Source organism: Moschus berezovskii, chromosome 3, assembly GCF_049115385.1.
Source record: "Moschus berezovskii isolate FMDL1 chromosome 3, NW_MosBer_1.0, whole genome shotgun sequence".
Taxonomy (NCBI): domain Eukaryota; kingdom Metazoa; phylum Chordata; class Mammalia; order Artiodactyla; family Moschidae; genus Moschus; species Moschus berezovskii.
In genome coordinates this window covers 53080756-53102767 of record NC_142462.1, presented here as the reverse complement: position 1 = coordinate 53102767, position 22012 = coordinate 53080756, and the positions used below count along the sequence as shown (strand labels likewise).

The following is a 22012-nucleotide window of genomic DNA, read 5'->3' as shown; positions in this document are numbered from 1 at the left end:
TCCCTGCCTATGTCGGCGGGGGCTGGGGGCTGGGCCGCCCGCTGCTGGCTTGCTCTGCTCAGTGCTTTGTTCTGTGAGCAGGGCTGACAGAGTCTTCAGTTCAGTTCAGTCGCTCAGTCGTGTCTGACTCTCTGTGACCCCATGAATCACAGCACGCCAGGCCTCCCTGTCCATCACCAACTCCCGGAGTTCACTCAAACTCATGTCCATCGAGTCGGGGATGCCATCCAGTCATCTCATTCTCTGTCGTCCCCTTCTCCTCCTGCCCCCAACCTTTCCCAGCATCAGAGTCTTTTCCAGTGAGTCAACTTGTCGCATGAGGTGGCCAAAGTATTGGAGTTTCAGCTTTAGCATCAGTCCTTCCAATGAACACCCAGGATTGATCTCCTTTAGAATGGACTGGTTAGATCTCCTTGCAGTCCAAGGGACTCTCAAGCGTCTTCTCCAACACCACAGTTCAAAAGCATCAATTCTTCGGCGATCAGCTTTCTTCACAGTCCAACTCTCACATCCATGGCGGAGTCTTGGGTTGGGGCTTTTCGCAGGCTTTTCGCAGGCTTTTCGCCTTTTAGCTGCAGCGTCTGCTTCGCTATCTTAAGTTCGTGCCCTCAGTTTTCCCTGGGGCATTCAAGCCCGGTTCTCCCTCTAAGCGCCATCGACTGTGCCTCCCTGCCCAGCCCCCGCTTGCTAGTGGTGGGTGCGGGCATCTGTGCCTCTTCTCCGCTGAGACTTTCCTCTGGGCACTTAGTCTGTGGGTTTTAATTATTTATGTCTTTTGTCTCCCAGTTATGTGGCCCTCTGAGGTTCCACTCACCAGTGTTTCCAGGTGTTTGGAAACTTCTCTCTTTTTTTTTAAGCCTCCCTTCCTGGGATGGAGCTCCATCCCTCCCTCTTTTGTCTCTCTTTTTATCTTTTATACTATTTAATACATCCTTTTGAAGACTATGGGCTGCTTTTCTGGGTGCCTGATGTCCTCTGCTGGTATTCAGAAGTTGTTTTGTGGGATTTACTCAGCGTTCAAATGTTCTTTTGCTGATTTTGTGGGGGAGAAAGTGGTCACCCCATCCTATTCTTCCACCATCTTCCCGTGCTCTCTCTGGGCCACAGATTCTTGACAGCCAGATTGTGGTTTCACATTCTGGTGAGAGAACACCCCCTCATCACTGCTTGCCACTAAGATTGAGGCTAATGAGGAAATTTTTTTTTTCTAGTTCACCTACTATTAGGCTTCCCTTGTGGCTCTGCTGGTAAAGAATCCACCTGCAATGCAGGATTTGATCCCTGGGTTTGATCCCTAGGCTGGGAAGATCCCCTGATGAAGGGAAAGGCTACCCACTCCAGTATTCTGACCTAGAGAATTCCATGGACTGTATAGTCCATGGGGTCGCAAAGAGTCAGACATGACTGAATGACTTTCACTTATTATTGAGGGTCTAGCTATTTGGGGATAGGGTATAGCTTTATGGATGGATTTCCTATCACAGTGCCCCACAAATTATCTGTGAGACATTACAGACAACTGTTTTTATACACATATAATCAAAATTAGTTACTAGAAAAAATGGAATTCTGCTTGGATTGTTACTGCACTATAAAATCTCTGGAAGAGTTTCCAAACACTCTCAATTTCTGTACACATCTCAACATGTATTGGCAACAGATTTTGTAAACCAGTCTGCAAAGTCCACTTTGAGTAGCACTTACCTTATTCATCCTATCTTTGGCAGGTCTTAAGCTTTATCTTCTGTTTCCACATTCAGTCTGAACTTGTGATATCATTTTTTAATTGACTCATGATTTAATTATCTCAGTATTTTTCTAATTTAGGGTACATTAATTAACTTGTTCTGGCAAGATATGCATATCAGAGCCAACCCTCAAATATCCCACCTTTCTCAGTGGTTTCATTCCCCAAAGACTTAGTGTAGGAAGGATTTTCTTTTATTTGACCTTTCATTTCCATTTTGGAACCTATAGAATTGACCAATGTCACCATCTCCACATTTATATTTGTATACTTTTAAAAATGTGATATACTTCCTATCTTATTTACTTTTACATAGTAAATAAGAGTAGAGATTCACATTCTTACACACACTAAAATGTTTGATACTTTGACTCAAAAAATCAATGAAAGGCAGACAGTGAGTGAATGCTTGCAACTTTAAAATTTAACTTAATGTCTTTTTTATGTTTCATTTAGGGTCATCATCTACCAATGACTTGAAAGTTGTGGATCTCATATGTATATGATTTAATTTCCATTGTGTTAAGATTATTCAAATACTGGTCAATAATTTCTACTCATCACCAAGAAATGAATTTATGGTTTAAGGATACTTAAATGTATTTTTTTGTAGGCTAATTGCTTTTCCAAAGCTCTTTTAATTATAGAGGAATATTACCCTAGTTTAAACTCCTTTTCCCACAGATTCACTTATTTTCACTCCTGACATCACATTTTATCTTTTTACAGATTTTTGCATGTGAACCAAATTTTCTTGAAGAGTATTTCTCTATTTTTCCATTAGTTAAAAGGTTTGTAGATTTTGTGGACCAAACAAATATTTCCGAAGATGTTTATTATGGCTCATTAAATAGAAGATCGAAGAAAGGTTAGCACATGAGCTGGGAAACTAAAAGTTTTGTATTATAATGCAGTTTGCCACGTGAATGTGTGACAAAGTGCTCACTAGGAAGATAGTGATTCTGTATTTATCTTGTGTTAGTTTCCTCATTTAACCGAAAAAATTATTTAAAAGTATTAATAATAATTAGTTGAACTGGGATTCCATGAAGAAGATCTCAGATGTGTGAACTTGGGCCTCAGTTACTATAAGGGCACATGTACACATGCTAGTCCAAAGGACTGCTAAGTAGAGTGTACAAGCATCTACCCCCTTCTGAAGCAGCTCAACATCACTCAGGGCATTATTTAAACAGTCTCTGTGCCTGTTAATGAATAACCATGAGGCTGTAGTCACATACTTGAGCCTGCATTCAGTCACTCAGTCATGTCTGACTCCTTGCAACCCCATGGACTGCAGCATGCCAGGCCTCCCTGTCTATCATCAACTCCCAGAGCTTACTCAAACTCATGTCCATTGAGTTGGTGATGCCATCCAACCATCTCATCCTCTGCTGTCCCCTTCTCTGCATAATTAAGAGTATAATGTACATAGAGAAGTCAAGTTGTAGAAGTTAAGAAAGCACAAAAGAGGGGAAGATTGGAAAATTGCGACCCCACGAACTGTAGCCCGTCAGGCTTCTCTGTCCATGGAATTCTCCAGCAAGAATCCTGCAGTGGATTGCCATTCCATTCTCCAGAGGGTCTTCCCAACCTAGGGATTGAACCCTGGTCTCCTGCATCGCAGGAAGATTCTATACCATTTTGAGCTACAGGGAAGTCTTGCTACTTTATGGCTTATTTCAAGCAGCAACCCTGGGATCAAGCATGGCCAGATTTGATCCCAGGCTCCTCTTCTTGCTGAGTGCCCTGGACAAATTACTTAACTTGTGTGAATCTCAACTTTATCTCCTAAAAATTGAGGATGTCTACTTCACAGGCCTTGGGGCTTCCGGGGTGGCTCTAGTGGTAAAGAACCTGCCTGCCAGTGCAGGAGACTTAAGAGCCTCAGGCTCGATCCCTGGGTCTGGAAGTTTCCTTGGAGAAGGAAATGGCAACCCACTCCAGTATCCTTGGCTGAAAAATCCCAAGTACAGAGGAATATGGCAGGCTACAATCCACAGCATAGCAGAGTTGGACACAACTAAAGTGACTTAGCATGCACTTCACAGGCCAATGTAAGAATTAAATGAGATAATCTGACATTGTGTAAAGACATCCCATGCTTCTAACAGCATCAAGGTTTGCAATGGTTAAGTGCTGTACTCTAAAATGTGACTGTTCAAGTCACTGGTCTCTCACAATTACAGCTGTGTGATCTTGGACAAGTCACTTGACCTCTCTGTGCTTCAGTTTCTTCATATATACTATTAATAGTATTTTCCCCATTGGGTTATGAGGATTAAAGGAGTTAATATATGCTTGGCACATAATAAACATTTTAAAACACTTAAACACATTTAAACATTTAAAAACATTTAAATCACTTTCTAGAAGTGATTCATTTTATTTTAGGTTATATTCACATAACTGGACAGAAAGGTGGTAACAGTCTTGCCAGCTGCCAGTGAGTGTCTTCTAACTGAAGCAACACTGCCTGCCTGCGGGGAACAGGTGGTGGTAACTTACCTCTAGCTAGGGTTGCTGTGGATAGTTGCAAGGTTGCTCCCCGTGAGAAACTTTGGAGCCAGCAGCAAGGCTGCTTCGTTACTGACAGTCTTTGTTACTGACACTGGACAAAGTAACGTTTCTGACCATTTCCTCCCTTGTGACATGAGGATAATTTTTGCCTCTCTGAGTGGTGTGAGGATTCAGTTCAGTTCAGTTCAGTCGCTCAGTCGTGTCCGACTCTCCGCGACCCCATGAATCAGTGTGAGGATTAAATAGAGGTAATTTACCTACAGCCCAAAGCCTGCACCGGCACAGAGAGGCAGCAGTAACGATTATTACATCAAATATATACAGCAGTTGAGTCCTTGGGGATTCTTAAGGGAGGGAAACCAGAAGGTAGCCAGAAGTGGCCCTTTTACCTGTTTGATTTCGGCCTGGAGAAGAGGAAAACAACCAATCTCTTCCTTTTGCAACGAGGTAACTATAGAGGTCTCCCCTTGGAAAGATTACCTTTTCACACTCCTCCTTGTCACTCCTCACCGCCCCCCGCCCCATGCAGGCAAAGACACTGTTCCTTCTAATTTTATAATCTCATTTCTGTACGTGCGGGTTTATCTGGGCTTGGTGGCGAGCCAAGGTTGGGTGGAGAGAGGCATTAAATCCTGGCAACCTGGCTCTGGATGCCGCAGGGCTCCTGCTAGCCGTCCTCAGTTAAAAACGTGCTTTTTATTTCTCTTCCCCGCAGCCTCCTGTGCAGCAGCTCATTACCACCCGCTTCAATCACCGCTGCCAGCATCTCCCCAGAACATTTCCCCCTCCCCGCGCCCCGTCTCAGGGACATTGGTCGTAGCTGACATTTAAAGGAAATAAACACCGATTTAAAAAATTACAACCATCTCCGCCTGAAGAACCCAGCAGCAATGAATAACAGAACAGTCCAGAGAAGAGCGCCTGTCGGGGCTCAGCTCCGCAAGCCCTTCCCGCCACACAATTCCCCACACCCGAGCATCACAAATCACAAATCACTCGAGGCTGCCAATTCTACTTTCGCTTAATCTCATTTTAAATCCAGCTACAGACGAGGCTCGGTCGCTGCGGCGAGGAGCGGGGCGGGGGTCAGAGGGAGGGACGCAAGGCCTAGGTCTGAAAGAAGCGCAGGGGCCCCTCGCGGTTTGGGGTCGCGGGCGGATCCCCAGAACCAATGCGGGCCGCCCAGGCTCCGAGGTGCGCGAGCCCCGAGGGGCGCGAGGCGCAGCCCGCGCAGACAAAGAAGCCGGCGCCAGCACAGGTCCCCACACCGCCCTTCTCCTCCTCTGCGCCTCTTCCCAGAAAAAAAAAAAAAAAAAAGAGGGAAATCTGAGGGCCAAAAGGAGACCGTCCAGTCCTTTTGCTCCTCCAGACATCTGGGCGAGAGCGTCTCTCTCGGAGGCGTTTAAGTCCCTCAGGGCAGATTCGTGGACTCCGCGGTCCCCGAAGGCGAACTGGGCTTCGCCGCCGGGACTCCCGGGAGGCGTGCGCCCCGCGCAGCGCGAGGTGCGGCTAGCGAGCCGATGGGCGGGGGCCGGGCGGGCGCGCGCCGCGCGGGGGCGGGGGAGCGGCCGGGACACGTGTGGCAGCGGCGGGGGGGATTCGGCGCCCGGGGCTTTAAGAAGGTGTGGAGCGGGGCGGGCGCTTTCCCAGGCCTGGCCGAGGGGCGTCGCGCAGAGGCGGCGGCGGCGGCGCACCGAGGCAGCGACCGTCCCGCCGCTCCCGGCGTCCGCAGCCCGGCCCCGCGCTCCCGCGGGCCAAAGAAACTTTGGGAGCAGCCGTCTCCCGCGGAACTTCCCGGCGGGGCTCGGCGCCCGCGCCCGCTCTGCGCCGTCCGCCGCCTTCTCGCTTTCTCTCCGAGCGGCTACTCGGTCCCGGCGCCTCCTAAACTGAATGAGAGCGCGCTCGGGGCGCGCGGCGGCGGCGGCATGGAGCGCAGTTCCTGGGCCCCGCGGACTTTCCTCCTGGCGCTGTTGCTGGGGGCGACGCTGAGGGCGCGCGCGGCGGTGGGCTATTACCCCCGCTTTTCGCCATTCTTTTTCCTGTGCACTCACCACGGGGAGCTGGAAGGAGATGGGGAGCAGGGCGAGGTGCTCATTTCCCTGCACATTGCGGGCCACCCCACCTACTACGTTCCGGGACAAGAATACCATGGTAGGTACCTCAGCATCTCCGCTCTCGCCGGCCGGCGCAGCCCTGTACCGCTTTCCTTCTTCCCAGGGGCCATTTAAACCTGAACCGTGACAACCCTTACCTCAGCTTTGCGCTCGGAGGAAGGGGAGAAAACAAACTTAGTGGGGGAGAGAGTTGCGAGTTAGAATTTATTCACCGGTCGCCCCCCACCCCGACTCCACACACTCCCCTCACGCGTCTCCCCGAGAGGAGCTGGTTCTGGGCAGGGAAAGGCCAGAAAATTCGGTCCTCCTCACTCGTGGTTCTGACAGCTGACACTTGAATGAATTCGCGCCTCTTGTTTCCTTAACCCGAGTCCTTGGATTCCAGACCTTTGTCCCTGCTCCCGTTCCCCCTGCAGGGCAGCCGAGTGGCGCTAGGCTTTGCGGACCCGCTGGTGACAGATTGACGCGCCCGGGTCCGCAGCCGCCCCGCCTGTCGCCCGCCCGCCGCAAACTTCCCGCAGCTCCTCAGCCAGGGGTCCTTCTCGGTTCCTGCCGAGTAAACGGCCCTCCTGACAGGGAGCGGCTGCTTCCAGCGCTCCATTCTAAAGTGGCGTTGAAAATGTCAGGAAATGGTGTGTTTTTTCAGTCTCCTCTTACTTTAACGTGCCTTTTCTTTCTGGAATGATCTCTGTGATGTTTATTAATGATTATGTCTTTTTAATCTGCACAGCTTTAATTTCCAGGTAGGGACTGGAAGTTCCTTATAATTTAAAGGTACCTTTTGGAAAAGCATCATTATGGAGCCCTTCATCAAAATTAAACATGATTGGAGAGGTACAATTTAGCTGCAAGCAATAGAATGTTGTGTAGTGCATGCATTTTTTATGTTTTAAGCTAGTAAATGGAGTATGTGGGAAAATAAGGTATTGTCTGTTTTCTATTATTTCCTCTGGAACTTCTGAATATTTCATTTCCATGGCGCTTTTAAGTGACAACAGGCACTATTTAATTAGAATCTCAAGGCAAAAATATTGATACCCAACCAAAGAGAAACTGTTGTCTAGTGATTTCATGAACAGTTTCCGTCTCTTGTGGGCTAACAGTTATTGGCATAGCAGGAGATAATCCACGGAGCAGCTGGCATTTCAGATAAACATGGATATAAAAATGATAAGAAACCTTAAGTTTTCTATTTTAAAAAACCCTTCATATCCGCTTTAAAATGTTTAGTCTAAATGCTTACTAGAGATTTAAAATAGTGCTTTTACAGCATTTTTGTGGCATGGCGGCAGCCTTGTCTGTAAAGCAGAAGTCTAATTTGGTGAAATTTCAGACTTTGGAATATTAATTTTCTGTAACTAGTCCCCTCTTTTAAAGCACTCATGGTGCTTACTCTCTTCTCAAGAGCAGTCTGATGTTTTCCTGAGTTCATGAGAATCTTTTCAGGAAAAGGACCAGCCAATATGATGGCAACTCAGACCTCACCCGAAGACCAAAGGATTGAGCCTGTCACTTGGTGTGAGCCTTAGTGAAGGTGTTTGCCTGGTATTAACTCTAAGTGAGAGTGGTAGGTAAGAGGTAGTCTGGGCTACAAGATGTGATTGTCAGGTTGTGATAGAAGACCTTTGGTAATACAAAGCCTCATTTCTGCCCCCTCTGTTTCCATATCCTTTGTAAGGTGCTGGCATAGAAAACTTAAAAATACCAAAGTATGACATAGCCTTTACTTTTGCTATGAAACTAGCAAATGTAAGTCAGCCTAAGACTGACCATAATCACATTTTAAGTCTGAAAATAAATGGATGATAGAGAGTAAGATTGCAGTGTAACACTTCAAGTTGCACATTGTGTGGGAAAGTCTCAATTTCTACCTCTTCCATCACTAGAAAAGGTAGAGAAATTTTATTGTGTAAATTTAAGATGATCAAATCATTCTAAACTTTGTGGATGGTTTTTGTAGGATTTTAAATTCTTGTTACCTGTTTTGTCAAATATTTAGATTTTGAAACTGGCTGTAGCTATAGGCCTTCAGTAAGTTTTTCCTTGTAAAATTTTCTACAGGTAGAAGAACTGTTTAAAAATGAAATGATGCTTATACATGCCTCCTTTTCTTATAGACTTTTGGAAATTAATGTTTAAAATTAATTATGTAACATCTATTTAAGAATTGAGCTGATGGTAAGAAATTTTAACCTAATATACTGTTGTGGTTAGGTTAGGAGGTTATTTGGCCATTTTTTTAAAAAAACTAAGAAATACAAAATATTAGCTTGAGATTTTATTTCTAATTTTTAAAATCTTTAAAATGTAACAGTCATGTCAGGAAAACGCTATCTTATCTATGATTTACACTGAACTCAGCATTTGAAGGAATGATTTGGGGGTACAGCTGATGACTATTACTTTTTTACCTAAAAAAATGCATTGAGACAGAGGTAGTGTGTATAGTGCTACCTAACACAGAATGACTGGAGATCGGGCTGTGTCAGCTACCCTCTGAGACTTATGTCTGTGACAGAATATGAGGTGGAGAGGCACATATCAGAGTTCAATATTATGGGTTGTATTTGTTTAAAGGTTTTTGTTGAAAATCTTTTGGAAAAAAACACAACAAAAATACAATACAAAGAATTTGAAATTTGTGTATCTAACAGAATTGTCAAATATTCCCATTGTTAAGTAGTGTATTTATCTGTTTACAGTTTTGGAAGCTCTACTAATTCTCATCACTTGATCACTTGGTACCTCTGTTGTCAGCCTCTTGTATCTTTTAAATCTGTTGTCTATGACTTTCTTGAGAGGGCATCGTTAGTCACAATGAGCCGTGGTGTCTGCATGATGAGTTTAGAAACTCAGCAGTAAGAGGTTATGGTTGTATATTTAACGATATATGTCTATGTGTATGTCATGTTGAATTAGGAAAGTCTCAGGGTCGGAGCAATTTTTTCTAGAATTTCCTTTTTTTGCACAAATCTCCAAATATGGTTGATTTCCACAGCATGGTTTCCAGGCCCATACCTTAATTTCTTTTTTTTTTTTTTTTTTTGGTAGAAAATTGCAAATGATGGGAAAATAGGAAATGGAAACCTAGATGGTCCAGTCAGGTAGCCATTCTCTTCCCCAGCCACACCTGGCAATTTACAGCTCCTTCTCCTAAGGACCAGGTCAGGATTGTGAAACAAGCAAAGATTGAGTTGATGTCTGCACCTTTTCTTTCCCCCGATAATCCCTCTTCTTCACCCCGACTCCTTAGGCTTTTGTTTAAACCTCCTCCGACCAATTTGTAGTGAATGTGACTTGTCTATGTTTTATTCTCCCACAGTCTTAATTACAACTGTGGAAAGATGTTTTTCCCTTTTTGTTTAAAAGAATTTGGGCATCATTGAGCAGACAGATAGTATATTTTGAACTAGAAAGACTTGGATAAACCTGACATCCTGTAATAAGAAAATGCCTACTCACAGGATGGGCTTTATTCAGTCATCAGAAAGGAGAGGTCAGATATAAGAGAGAAAAAAAAACACATTATCTGTGAAAGCCTAAGTAAATGAGTCTGTGAATTGTGCCTGAGCTTCCATGAAACAATTTATCTGAATTTCTAAAAAGACTAGAATACCCATTATTACAGTGGCATAAGGTGGGGGAAATGTCCAAAACAGTGAAAAATATGCTCTAAAATATTAATAGAGGAAAAAAGTCTGTTTTAAGCAGAACTGAATAGGTAATAAAGCATGATGCTTTATAAAGGGGATTTGATTGTATTTTGTAACTTTGGTATCACTACCGGTAGTTCTTCCGTCCTACATTTTCATTCTGTTATTTATTTAATCATATTGTGGAGTGTGTGGGAAAACCAATTTCAACTGCTGAAAAAGAATGTTTATGTAAAAAAGATAAAATCAGGATAAAGTATTTAGGGTATTTTGTTGTAACCATTATTGGTATTATATTAAATGTGTTCTGGAATCAACTGGTTGCCATTTAAAAATCACCATTCAAAGGCAGTGCAGTATAATGACTTTTCAAGTACTAGAATGATATGTATGTCAGATACCATTTTTGGTAATATACTCCAGATTAAATTTCTTTCAAGAGAATGATTTTTTAAAATTTGAATTAAATAACAATTATTTGAATTAATATTGAAGTTATTTGAATTAGCAATTATTTGAATTAATAGATTGGGTGAGTAGATATTGTTCTTTATATGTCTCTGACTCTGGAATCAGCATATTTAAACTCAGAATCATTTGTCAAATGCAATTTATAAGTGAACTGCATCTGTGTCCTGCTTGTATATAACTATGAAAACTGAACATTTTAAAGCATTTTCCTCTACTTGTCTTATATTTCATCTCGTGCACTACAACTTATTTCAAATATATTTTACTGATATGGTTCAGATTGTTTCTTAAATAATATAAACATTGATTTAATATATATTCCCTGTGTGAGTTTCAAAAAATTAGGTCTTTAGAATCATAATTGAAAACATCTAATTTAGGCAGATGTTCTTACTTCAGTCACAGCACTACATTACTAGAAATTATTTAATTAGAATATTTTCCTCTAATTTTTATGAATCTTTATTTTAAATTATTATTTTTGTTTTCATCAAAAATGGTAAAGAATAAAAGTTGTATCTTTATAATCGTATATTTTTTACAGAACCATCTTATTCCAATAAATTTGTCTTTTCACCTTTAAAAAATGATAGGTGTTTTCACATTTTTTTCCATAAATTAGTTTCACTCAAAAGATAATATCTGGAACTTATCTTTGATTTATTTTTTCCCTGCCTGGAATTGGTCAACTCTACAGATGATCTGGAAATCTTACATTATTAGTTATATAGGATATGTTGCATATTAAGCCATACTTGTTCTTCCAATGACTTCAGATGACACCTTGACAGTTATTTATTGTGTCTTTAATGTTCACAAATAGTTGCTAATGCATGTATATTTGAAATATATTTCAGGTAGCCTTTACACTGGAAAAGCATAAATGAGTTACTGGTACTTTTTAAACACTGGCATTAAAAAAATCTTGTATATATTCTCACACAAAAATATAAAGCTCTTTCTTCTTTTAAAAAATTCTTTATGTCATATAAAAATAGAAAAAATATAACCCTACACTCTGCTTTTGGTTAGAATGGGTAGATTCAGTGTGCAAAGAAGTGCTTTGAACTATGATTGGGTGATGACATAACACACATATGATAAAGAAAATTCATTTATCTAAATGTTTTGGCTTCAAGGATAACTTTGGTGATTAATCCACCCCTCTCCTACCCCACTGATTTTAAAGTTATTTATAAAATAATAAAACTGTATCAATCTTATTAAACTTAAAGAAGTATTAAAAACACATTTTCAGAAATTGGAACTGAATTTTCAGATACGAAGATTTCTTAATGACTGTTCAAACACAAGAATGGTATATTAAAAAAAAAATAATACTCTTGGCTCTCAGGAAATTACACGTGAAGTGATCTCACTTTGGTGTCTGTTGTGTAGTTTTTGCCATGGTCACCTGCCATGCTCATCTCATTGAAGGCAGAGCCTCTGAAGGGTTGAATGCTGTGCCTGCGGGTTAACCAATTATTTCTAACGTGTGCTTCTCTAAAACTACACATATTTTTCCTTTTTGTTTGATGTCCTGTAGGAGCTAAGTGTAGCAACTGGATTTGGGGGTGTGTAGAAGGATCCCTACAAATGAAGATGTTGATTTGTGGCTTAAGGCAGCTCTAATTTTTCAAAAAATGTGATTAGCTTTTGAATGCCACAAAGAGATAGTTATAGGAATTATGAGGTTCCCAAGTAAACATTGAAAACCCAGGTTTTTAATGCTAATTTAGCTTTCCTTAGAAACTTTAAACTTTGGTAAACATTAAATTTTATTGATTAAAGGACTCTTTGAAACTATATGAGAACTCATGAGTGTTTCAAATAGCCCTTAGTTATTGATGTATGCTGGTGTCCGCATACCAAGGGACATGAAGAAGGAGTGATGGTGGTTTACCAATAAGTGCTACGCTCACCTCAGCAGCATCATTCTCTGCCTTTCCTGCTCTGCCCCTGTCTCCTTCCACCTGTATCTTGCGTGCTTTCTCCCATGTCCCCAGTCTTCCTCCTCCTATTTTATTTTATTTTTTTCATTTTCTTTCTTCTTTTGCTCTTTCCCTTCACATCACAGGGCCTTGTCTTCCTTCTCCTCTTCCTTCTTCTTTCCTGCTTCAAAACTTGATTCCTTTGCTCCTTTAATTCTTTCTCTTTCTTCCTTTCAGATTTACTGTCACTATCTCAACCTCTTTTCTCTCCTGTATGACATGAAAAATATTAGTATATATACAGACAGTGTGTAATTACCATATATTTTATTCATTGGATATTTATAATAATAAAAGTGGATGAGTTGGCTCTTGTATTTCTCTCAAAAAAATAGCTTCATCTTTCTGTGACATGCCCTTGCCCTTTTTAAAAATCATAGGATAGTTATTTCTAATAGGAAAGTAGGTTTTTCCTCCTACACTGTAAAATCTCTCAGAAGAACTTTCAAGCCAGTAGCTGTTTAATTCTGAGTCAGCTATTTTCCCCACTGTCAGCTATAGAGTCAAAATGTAGAATCAGAAGTCTGTGCATGGAAGCATATGTATATAAATATATATATATATACACACACCATGAGGAAGAGGTACAGTTTAGGAAAACGCACGCTGAATTAGCTTAACTCTAAAAGGCAGGTTGATTTGATGTCTTGAATGCTTGAGTTCAGAAAGGCTTTTCTAATAAAGGGATGGACTGTTTCTATCATCACCTCGGTCACCTCAAGTTATATCCTTTACTTTCTAGTCTCTTTGCTAAGACTCCTAACAGTTGCATAGCTATGAAATAGTGATGCCGCCTTTCAGGGTGCCTGGCACTTAACAGGTTATAAAGAGGGTAGAGACTTTGGCATGAATACTAGATTGGGAGTCAAGAAGGGAGGTGTGTTGCTCTGGGGTAAGTTCCACAGTCTTTCTTCATTAAAACCTATTTTAGGGACTTTTGTACTGGTCAAGTGACTCCAGACTCCACATTCCCAATGCAGGGAACCCTTGGTTGGATCCATAGTCAGAAACTAGATCCTACATGCTACAACAGTATTGTTGCCTGAAAAATTCCATGGACAGAGGAGCCTGGTGGGGTACAATCCATGGGGTCATAACGAGCCGGGCACTACTGAGCAAGATAATGGTGGTGGACGAGGAGTTCAGCAGGAACTGAAGGAAATAACTTGAGGTGACTGAGGTGATGATAGAGACCGTCCCTTTACTAGAAAATGCTTTATGCAGTCAAAGTTTATACCTTGAGCAGCTGTAGCAGCCCTGGAATACCTCTTATGGACTTCTTTATCATAAGAGAAATCAGTCAAGTTCTTGTTATTTGCACCTGTGTAGTTCTAATTATTTCTTCTAAATGCATAAATGATCCATTTTACATTCTCTTTTAGATTCATCCCAATTCTTGTATTGAGCTCTGAAGTGCTCCAGTTCTCCCATAGAATTGCTTTTGGTCACATTGATAGAACTACGATATTTAGTAAGACACTTTTGATGGTACATTTTCAGAGTTTCCTTCAAGATGTATTATTAATACTTCAGGTGGCAAAAGAGTGCATTGTATGCTAACTTTTTACTGATGTTTTAAGAAGGTAACCTGTGCCTGACCTTCAGTTTCCGGAGTTTCTTGTAATTGATAATTTATGCTAGTGAGTTTGTTTATAAACTTTATTTCCTGTCAGTCCTATCTGTCTAAAATCCACTATCACCATATGTAAATCCTGTTGACACTTAAAATACTTAGATGTGTGACATGGTTGTGAACATGAGCTCTGCCCCAACCTTAACCTTGTTTGTTATGTCTGGCTCAGCCTCTAGGACTAAATCCAATATTGTCATTTCTCTCTTGCTTGCTGCATATTGACAGAGGAAACAGGCATCTCAGCCTTACCTTTAGGAATATGTCATCTTTTTGTTTAGGCCACCTTTGTTATGAATGTTGAAATATCCTATGATCATAGTTGCAGATCTTTTCTTACTTCCTTTTTTCATGTAAACACTTCCTGTAACCTTGTCCTGCAAAAAATGTTACATGTTCAGTGTTTGTGATAGAGGAATATAAGGAAATTAGTTTGGTTGTAGGCCCTTTTTTTTTTTTTTGAAAGATGGGTTCATATTCTCAGTCCAGGCACTGATACTATCAAAAAAATTTTACAACAAAAGAGACACAGATGTATAGATCAGTCTTTGGGACTCTGTGGGAGAGGGTGAGGGTGGGATGATTTGGGAGAATGTCATTGAAACACGTATGTTGTCATATGTGAAATGAATCACTAGTTCAGGATCAATGCATGTTATAGGATGCTCGGGGCTGGCATGCGGGGATGACCCAGAGGGAGGATAAAGGGAGGAGGGAGGTGGGAGGGGGGTTCAGGAGGGGGAACTTATGTAAACCCGGGGCGAATTCATTTCAATGTATGGCAAAACCAACCAATATAATATTGTAAAATAATTTGCCTCAATAAAAAATAAATTAATTACAAAAAAAAATTTTAGAAAGGTAACTCAGGAACTTAGGAATAAATTAATAACAACAACATTAACAACAGCAAGCCCTAAAGAAGCCCTTAGTATGTGTCAGGTACTGCTCTATATGCTTTATGTATGTTAATTCATGTAATTTTCACAAGAACCTCATGAGGTGGGTATTGCTATCCTCCTTTTCTGGATGTAAAAACTAAGTCACAGAAAAATAAGTGTTTTGCCGAAGATCATAAAACTGTCATTCAAGAGTGCTCAGCCCATCTTGCTTTAGAACCCATGTTTTTATCTAATATGCATTTATTTTTAGAAATGAGAATTATTTCAAGAAAGGGATAATAATAAAACATAACAAAAGACATTTTCACAGAGGGAAAATAAGGAAAAGTGAAAGCTAATTTTGTTATTTAAAAGACTGCAAAATAAAACCAGAAAGATTATATCCATGCCAAACAAGACCAGGATTTTATAGTCCTAAATATTCCTTGACTAGAATCACCTTCCAGTTAAAGCACAAAGATATCATTTAGTATACTGTTGACTTAAAAGAGTTAACATGCCTTTAAACTATCATCATGAATAGAAATATGAGAAAGTGATTTGCAAATTTTGCTGAAATTTATTAACATTTTGATGAATGTAATTTTAGTGAAGATTTTCAAGTAAATAGGGAATTTCTTCTCTGACTCACTGTTAGAACTTGAGTAGGACATGAATACAAGAGAACTGTAGATTTAGATATAGAGACATTTAAAAAGATTTTCATTGAAGTTCATCTATTTGTAACATATTTCTTTCTTTAGGAAATTCCTTCAAGTGTTACCAGTCTGTGGGTAGAGCCTGTGAAGTTGAGTGATGGGCTTCACAGTGAAAGTCCTGGTGACAGTTCAGAGCGTTGTGCAGTGTCTGACCTTGCTTGTCAGAGGTGTGCTCTCACAGTGATAGAGACACCAGTGGAATGAGTTGCTTTGTACTTGCCTTTGTAGGATTATTTTTCAGATGTGAATCAGATTTTTAAATATCACTTTCTATTGAGCTTATTTGAATGAGGAGGAAAAGGGCTAAGCATCATCTCGTGCCCTTGTCCCCAAATTAATTCACCTCCTACCAAGGAGGACAGAGGTCAACTGGAGGTTTGTGGCAATCAGGTGAGGTGATACATGAATTATGGTAGTAATACCAGTGTTTCCTGAATTGTTACCATTATAATTTATCCTAACGTTTGTCATCAGACCTGAACAGAGAGCCACTGACCCCTGGTGGAAGCTAAATCAGAGGGTGGAGGATTCAGGCTGGGAACTTCCTGTGTTAAACCCACAGAGGGCCTGAAGGGAGGAAGGCTTTTGCTTTCACTGGGGGAGAAAAATTTGCTTCATTGGACATTAACAAAAGGACAGTAGCCTTATAAAGCTATTATCAAAAAGTGTAGAGAAGGTCCACATAGAGATCATTTCTTTCCTCAGGCGGGACAGAGCAGATCATCTTTCTGTTTAGCCTTCACCGGTGAGCTGTGCTGAGTTGTAGCTCTAATGGCAGGTCTGAGAGCCTCCAGGGTAGTGTAGGAAGCCCAGAGGCTAGTTACTGGGTGACCTGACCTGATACAGGTATTAAACTGTGAATATTTCTCTCAAAAAGGCAGACACTTCAATTCCAAATGTATCGTGAAGCATTTTAAACATACAGAAAACTACAATAAATTAAAATTCAAGATTGGTATCACTAATGAGTACCCAAGGGATACCTGTCTGTATCTGTTGAAGTAAATGCAAATGCTCTGGAGATCAAGCTCTTCACAATTGTTAAAATAATACTTAATTGATTTGACCCACATTGCTGAGTGATTTTTGCACATCTAGACAAGTTTGTCCTGTCTCAGCTATGCCAGGGGTTCCCATGTATTTCTACAATATAATGAAAAACATGGAGGCTCCGCAAACATGAAAGAAGAGGAAATCTTGAGTGAGGTACAGGCTTGGTTGTCATCTCATAGAAACAACTGGTAAAAAACAAAGTTAATTACTTTGGTTAATTAAGACAGATATTTCCAGTGAATAAGAAAAATGTTTCTTCTTAAAAGTATTTGTCAGTAAAAGATTTATATTGGAATTTAGGTTGGCTATTGAAATATTACCAAATAAAACGATTTCTCAAGCTTTTGTTTGGTTACAATAGCCTCTAAACCTTTATTTTTACTTACGTTGTGACATGGACCCACATGAAGGTTTATAAGTTTTGTTATGAGCTACCACAGAGCTGTACAGTTTGGAGAAGGGCAAGTGTGCCAGAGTACCCCGGCTGCCAGCCACAGAAACTGGTTCTGGCTAACATGGGCTAAAGGAATTCATTAATAGGAAGTGGTTTAGAATGGAAGGAAAATCCAGACATTAGACTTAGAAATGATGGTAGAGTATCATGGAACAGGAAGTCAACTGCTAAAGGAATCATGGTGTAAGAACCATGATTTTCTGACTTTTCAAGACTTCATCCACCCCACTCCCATTTTCAGGCTTTTCTGGCCCCACAGCTTGGATGAAACCTCTCCAACTCCTTTGCTTTCTTGTCAATGAATTCTAATTCCTGGGACCACAAGTTTCATTGGATGACCTGGGCTATGGCTATCCCACTGAGATGGATGTTAAGATCATAGGGGTATCTCTTTCTGAAGGAAAATTCAGGTTCTGTTACCCCAAAGAAGGAGAAATAAGTGTAAGGCAGGCAGAAACAACAGATGAGTGCCACAGTATTCACAATACATCCTTAAGGGGAGAAAAAAGTGTAAAATGACCTCTGGGAAAGAAAGTGTTGACACACAGGCCATATGGAGAAGCAGTGTTCTCTGGGGTCCTATTGCATTCTTCATTATATATGAAGATTTTAGCGAAGTTTTGAGGGCAAGTGTCGAAGGGCAGAATTATCTTTTTATTATGGATATAGATCCAACCTAAAAGTGACTTACCATGCTTTTGTGTTCTTATAAAAGTGTCTGATTCTCTTTTCAAAGCTGCACACTGCAATACAGACTGCCTATCCTTGTACAGGAAACCCAGGTTCTCTGAGATGTATACACTTTTCTCTCTACCTCAGCCCCTGAGAGATCTTAGATTCAATGATCTGTAAGGGAATGTTGAAAGTAAATTAATGAGTCCATGCCTCTGCCTTCATGCATTGCTGTAGACAAACCATCCTGATATTCACTAGGAAGACGTCAAAATGTCTCGGTCTTCTTTTGCCCTTTATTCTTCTCCTCCTTCGCTCTGTGGTGTTGGGACACCCAGGACTCTGTCCTTTTTCCTTTTCTCTTTTTCATCTCCCCTGTCTCCTCAAGGATGCCATCCATTATGATGCTTTAAGTGCCACCTATATGTTGGTGACTCTTTTCTGACTTCCTGAATTCCTCTCTCTTAAACCCCAGTCAGTATCTCCACTTGGATGTCTACTGGCATCTGAAACTTAATCTACCCCAAATGAGCTTCTTATTTCCCCTAACCCTGCCGCCCCCAGAGTAGCTCCTCCTCGAGTCTCCTCATCTCCTTTTTTGCCGGCTGAGTCATTACAGTTCAGTCCCCAAACTATTCTTTCCCTAACATTCCACAGCTGATCCCAAGTCCAGCTAGCTTTATGTTAATACACACCCAGAATCTGCCATGGCCACCACCCCCTCACACCTGGATTACAACAGGCTGCTGATCACTTCTCCTGCTTCAATGCTTGTCACTTTCATTCTAAACACAGCAGCCAGAGTGATTCGGTTCAAACCAACCCTCTGCTCCACACCTAGGACAACCATCCATAATCCACCAAGTTGCCTGGAACAGCTCTGGGTCTGCCTCTGTTTTCCCAACAATATTGCCTGTTTTTGAAAGATAAAATCTTTTGTAATTCTATCTATCCTTTTTGTTGTTCCCCTTCTTCCTGAGAAAAAGAGAAAATCCTTGGCATGGCCTTGAAGGCCCGTAGCACCTGGCCCCATTGTAACTTTTCTGACCTCATATCTTACTAACTTTTTTCTTACTCTTCCTCTGAAATTATGTGGGCTTCTTTTCTGTTCTTTAAACACATAAGGGGCTCAGTTCTGTCTCAGAACCTTTGCACTGTCTGTTCCCCTTTCTAGTATGCTGTTCCCCAGATAGCCCCATGCTCCCTCCCTTCCTGATTCAGGTGTGTCTTCAAACATCCCTTTTTCACTGAGTTTCTCCCTGTCTATAGTCTTTAAAGCTTAGTCTCCCTCCTCCCCGCCCAGTGTTCCATATCCCTGTGGACTGCTTTATTTTCCTTCATAGGTGTTATCATCACCTATGTAATTTACTCTTTACCTTGTTTGCTTTCTGGAACCCTCAGAATAATGCCTTTAAGTTCCACCAAGGCAGGGATTTTTGTCTGTTTTGTTTGCTGTTCTGTTTCCTGTGCCTAGGATAGTGCCTAACTTACAGCAGGCTTGTAAGACATTTTGATACAATGAATTAAAGAGCAAAAATAGCACTTGAGAACCGTAATTTCAATGATGTTTAAAATTGTTATGTGAAAGTGATGTTCAAAATAATCAAGAGGAAAATTTATAAAAAATGTATTTGTGAGTACAATTTGGCCTTTTGAATCCTTGATAACAATGTTTTAAAAAATGTAAAAACCATGTTTCTACTTTCCCACCCTCCAAACTTACAACATTCTCATGACTTTTCTGAGACTATGCAACTCTATTTATAGTAGTCTGTTGGATTGGCTTTGCTTTAACTATATGTTAGCATATCCAAAAAAGTTCTCATAGCAATTAGTGACTATAATTATTAATAGAAACTATAATAGACTTGAAACTCTTATTCCCAGAAGCTCCTCTGTGCTGCACCATAAATAAATTCGAAGCAATTTTGATGAATGGGTAGATAGTTTGCTTTTAAATTTTCATCTGAATGGGAATAAATAATGGGAAGAACAGAGACCGAAATAGCTTGGCTTCGTACTCAACAGATATGTAGGAACCTTAAAGAAAACACACAAAAAAAGGAAACAAAAGATTTCTCAAAAGATTTCATCTTTGAAGAGAACTCTATTTGGGAAGTGATGGATATATGAAGGGAACAACAGCTGAGAATTCTGTCTCTTCATTACATTTGATTTATTGATACCTTGTAAGTTGGGAACATCAGAGGTTCCAAACATGAATTACGGATTTCAACATGCATGTTGCCAGGAGTTGTTAGTGAGAATTGCTTCCTCTTTCAGATAAGATTGAAGATTCTTTCCCCCACTCTGTTTCTATGTGCACTCTCTCATTGAAGTTTCATAACAAACCCATGAGCCGGGTATCATCATCACTGCTCTTTTTCAGAAGGGAAAACTGAGGCACAGAGAGGTGAGATCACTTGCTCTAGGCCACAAAACTTGAAAGTGCACAGTCCAGAATGAACTAGTTCATGTGCTGTCCACAACCATAAATTCCTAAAAGCTAAGTTTCCTCTGATTTCAAAGGATGAACTTTTAATTTATAAAGTATCCTTTGAAATCAGAGGAAACTTAGCTTATTTATGGTTGTGGACAGCACATGAACTGGTTCATTCTGGACTGTGCACTTTCAAGTTTTGTGGCCTAGAGCAAGTGATCTCACCTCTCTGTGCCTCAGTTTTCCCTTCTGAAAAAGAGCATATAGAGAGCAACACAGTGCCCGGCACAGAAAATAATGTTAGGTATTACTGTTGTCATGCACTTGCTGACCCTCTTTTTCCTGTGAGTAAACAGATCTATACTGACAGAAATAGGATTTATAATCTTTTTTCTTTTAACTTTATGTGCTCATATTATTGATATTTTTCAAAATATATATAATTCTAAGACAGGCATCATACTTTATTGAATGGCTATAGCATAATTTATAAATTTATAAATAGTTGACATTTTTGTCATTTTCATTTTGTTTTCAGTCTTCTAAACACTATGGTGAATGTTTTTATACATCTTTCTAAATTTGGCAGAATTCTTTCCCCCCTGGTTGTGGTTTTATTTTCATTTTTGTCATGAATTTTTATTTGTAGATTATGTTAGTAAATTTATGAAAACATATATTTTTGTTTCTTTTGTTCTCTCATATTGCTTTTGTGCTTGGGGAGTCTTCCTACTCAGAGACAAGATAAATATTTGCATAAATATTTTCCCTATCCTATTTTAAATTATGGGTTATCATAACTCTGTGCATTGTTAGTGCATTGATTTCATTTGTTTATGTTTCTTTTCTTGTGGGGCAAGTGGATCCCCCAGAACCAGAAAGGACTCTCTGTTGACACAGTAACATTCTGCCATTACCTGGTTTGTCTTAGCCACTATTCAAAATGCTTTTGAAAAAGCTGTCCCATATATTCTGTGTATTGAATTATTGCTACTGACCATGGTTGTGGTGTGCAAATGTCAGGTGCCTTTACTTAAGCCTTTCAGGGAACCTTTGCTTTTTTTCAGCAGGCTTTAGCTCACTCTCCTGCACAGATCTCTTTTTGGGATTCTAATATTGTCAATTGTGAGATCACGGGATCAGAAATTGCTGACATCAGGAACTACTCTTTTGCTGATGGTAACTTTTTTGAGTGCCAATCATAAAAGCATTTCTATCCAGTCTTGTATCACATATATATTATCTTATGCCTACTTACATTACCAGTGTGTGAAGTATCTACCTTCTTTTTTATCAAATAAAATGTTAATAAACCAGAAGTGCCCACATATGAATTCAAAGTGTGTAGGTTTCTTGTTCTTTCTAATTTAGCTCTCAAGCTACTTCTGTTACTCTCAGACTTCATTTTATTATTTTCTTTGTGGGGGTAAGCTTCTGTCTGACAGTGATGCTGTAGCTCATCACGGCCTTCTTTCTCCCTAAATCTAGTGGTGTTAAACTTAGGGAATCCATAGTGGATGACTGCCCCCTCTATTCTAAACAGAAATCAGGTGACAGCTGCCCGCAGTTGTGACATGGAATCTTCCTATACCTCACCTGCAGTCCAATCATGTCAGTGTATTTCGGGGAGATAGTACCGCACCTCTTTGCCCTGTAATTCTAGGTAA

At 40.5% G+C, this 22012-nt stretch overlaps 1 protein-coding gene across 1 annotated transcript in view; it reads left to right on the top strand.

Moving 5' to 3' along the window:
* The first annotated feature begins 5939 nt into the window (after nucleotides 1-5939).
* The window catches only part of RELN (reelin), a 593433-nt gene continuing 577360 nt past the window's right edge, over nucleotides 5940-22012 (top strand). Inside the window, exon 1 of the mRNA XM_055420724.2 lies at nucleotides 5940-6418. Coding sequence (XP_055276699.2) covers nucleotides 6193-6418 — 226 coding nt within the window. The 5' untranslated portion in view covers nucleotides 5940-6192. The remainder of the gene's footprint in view (nucleotides 6419-22012) is intronic.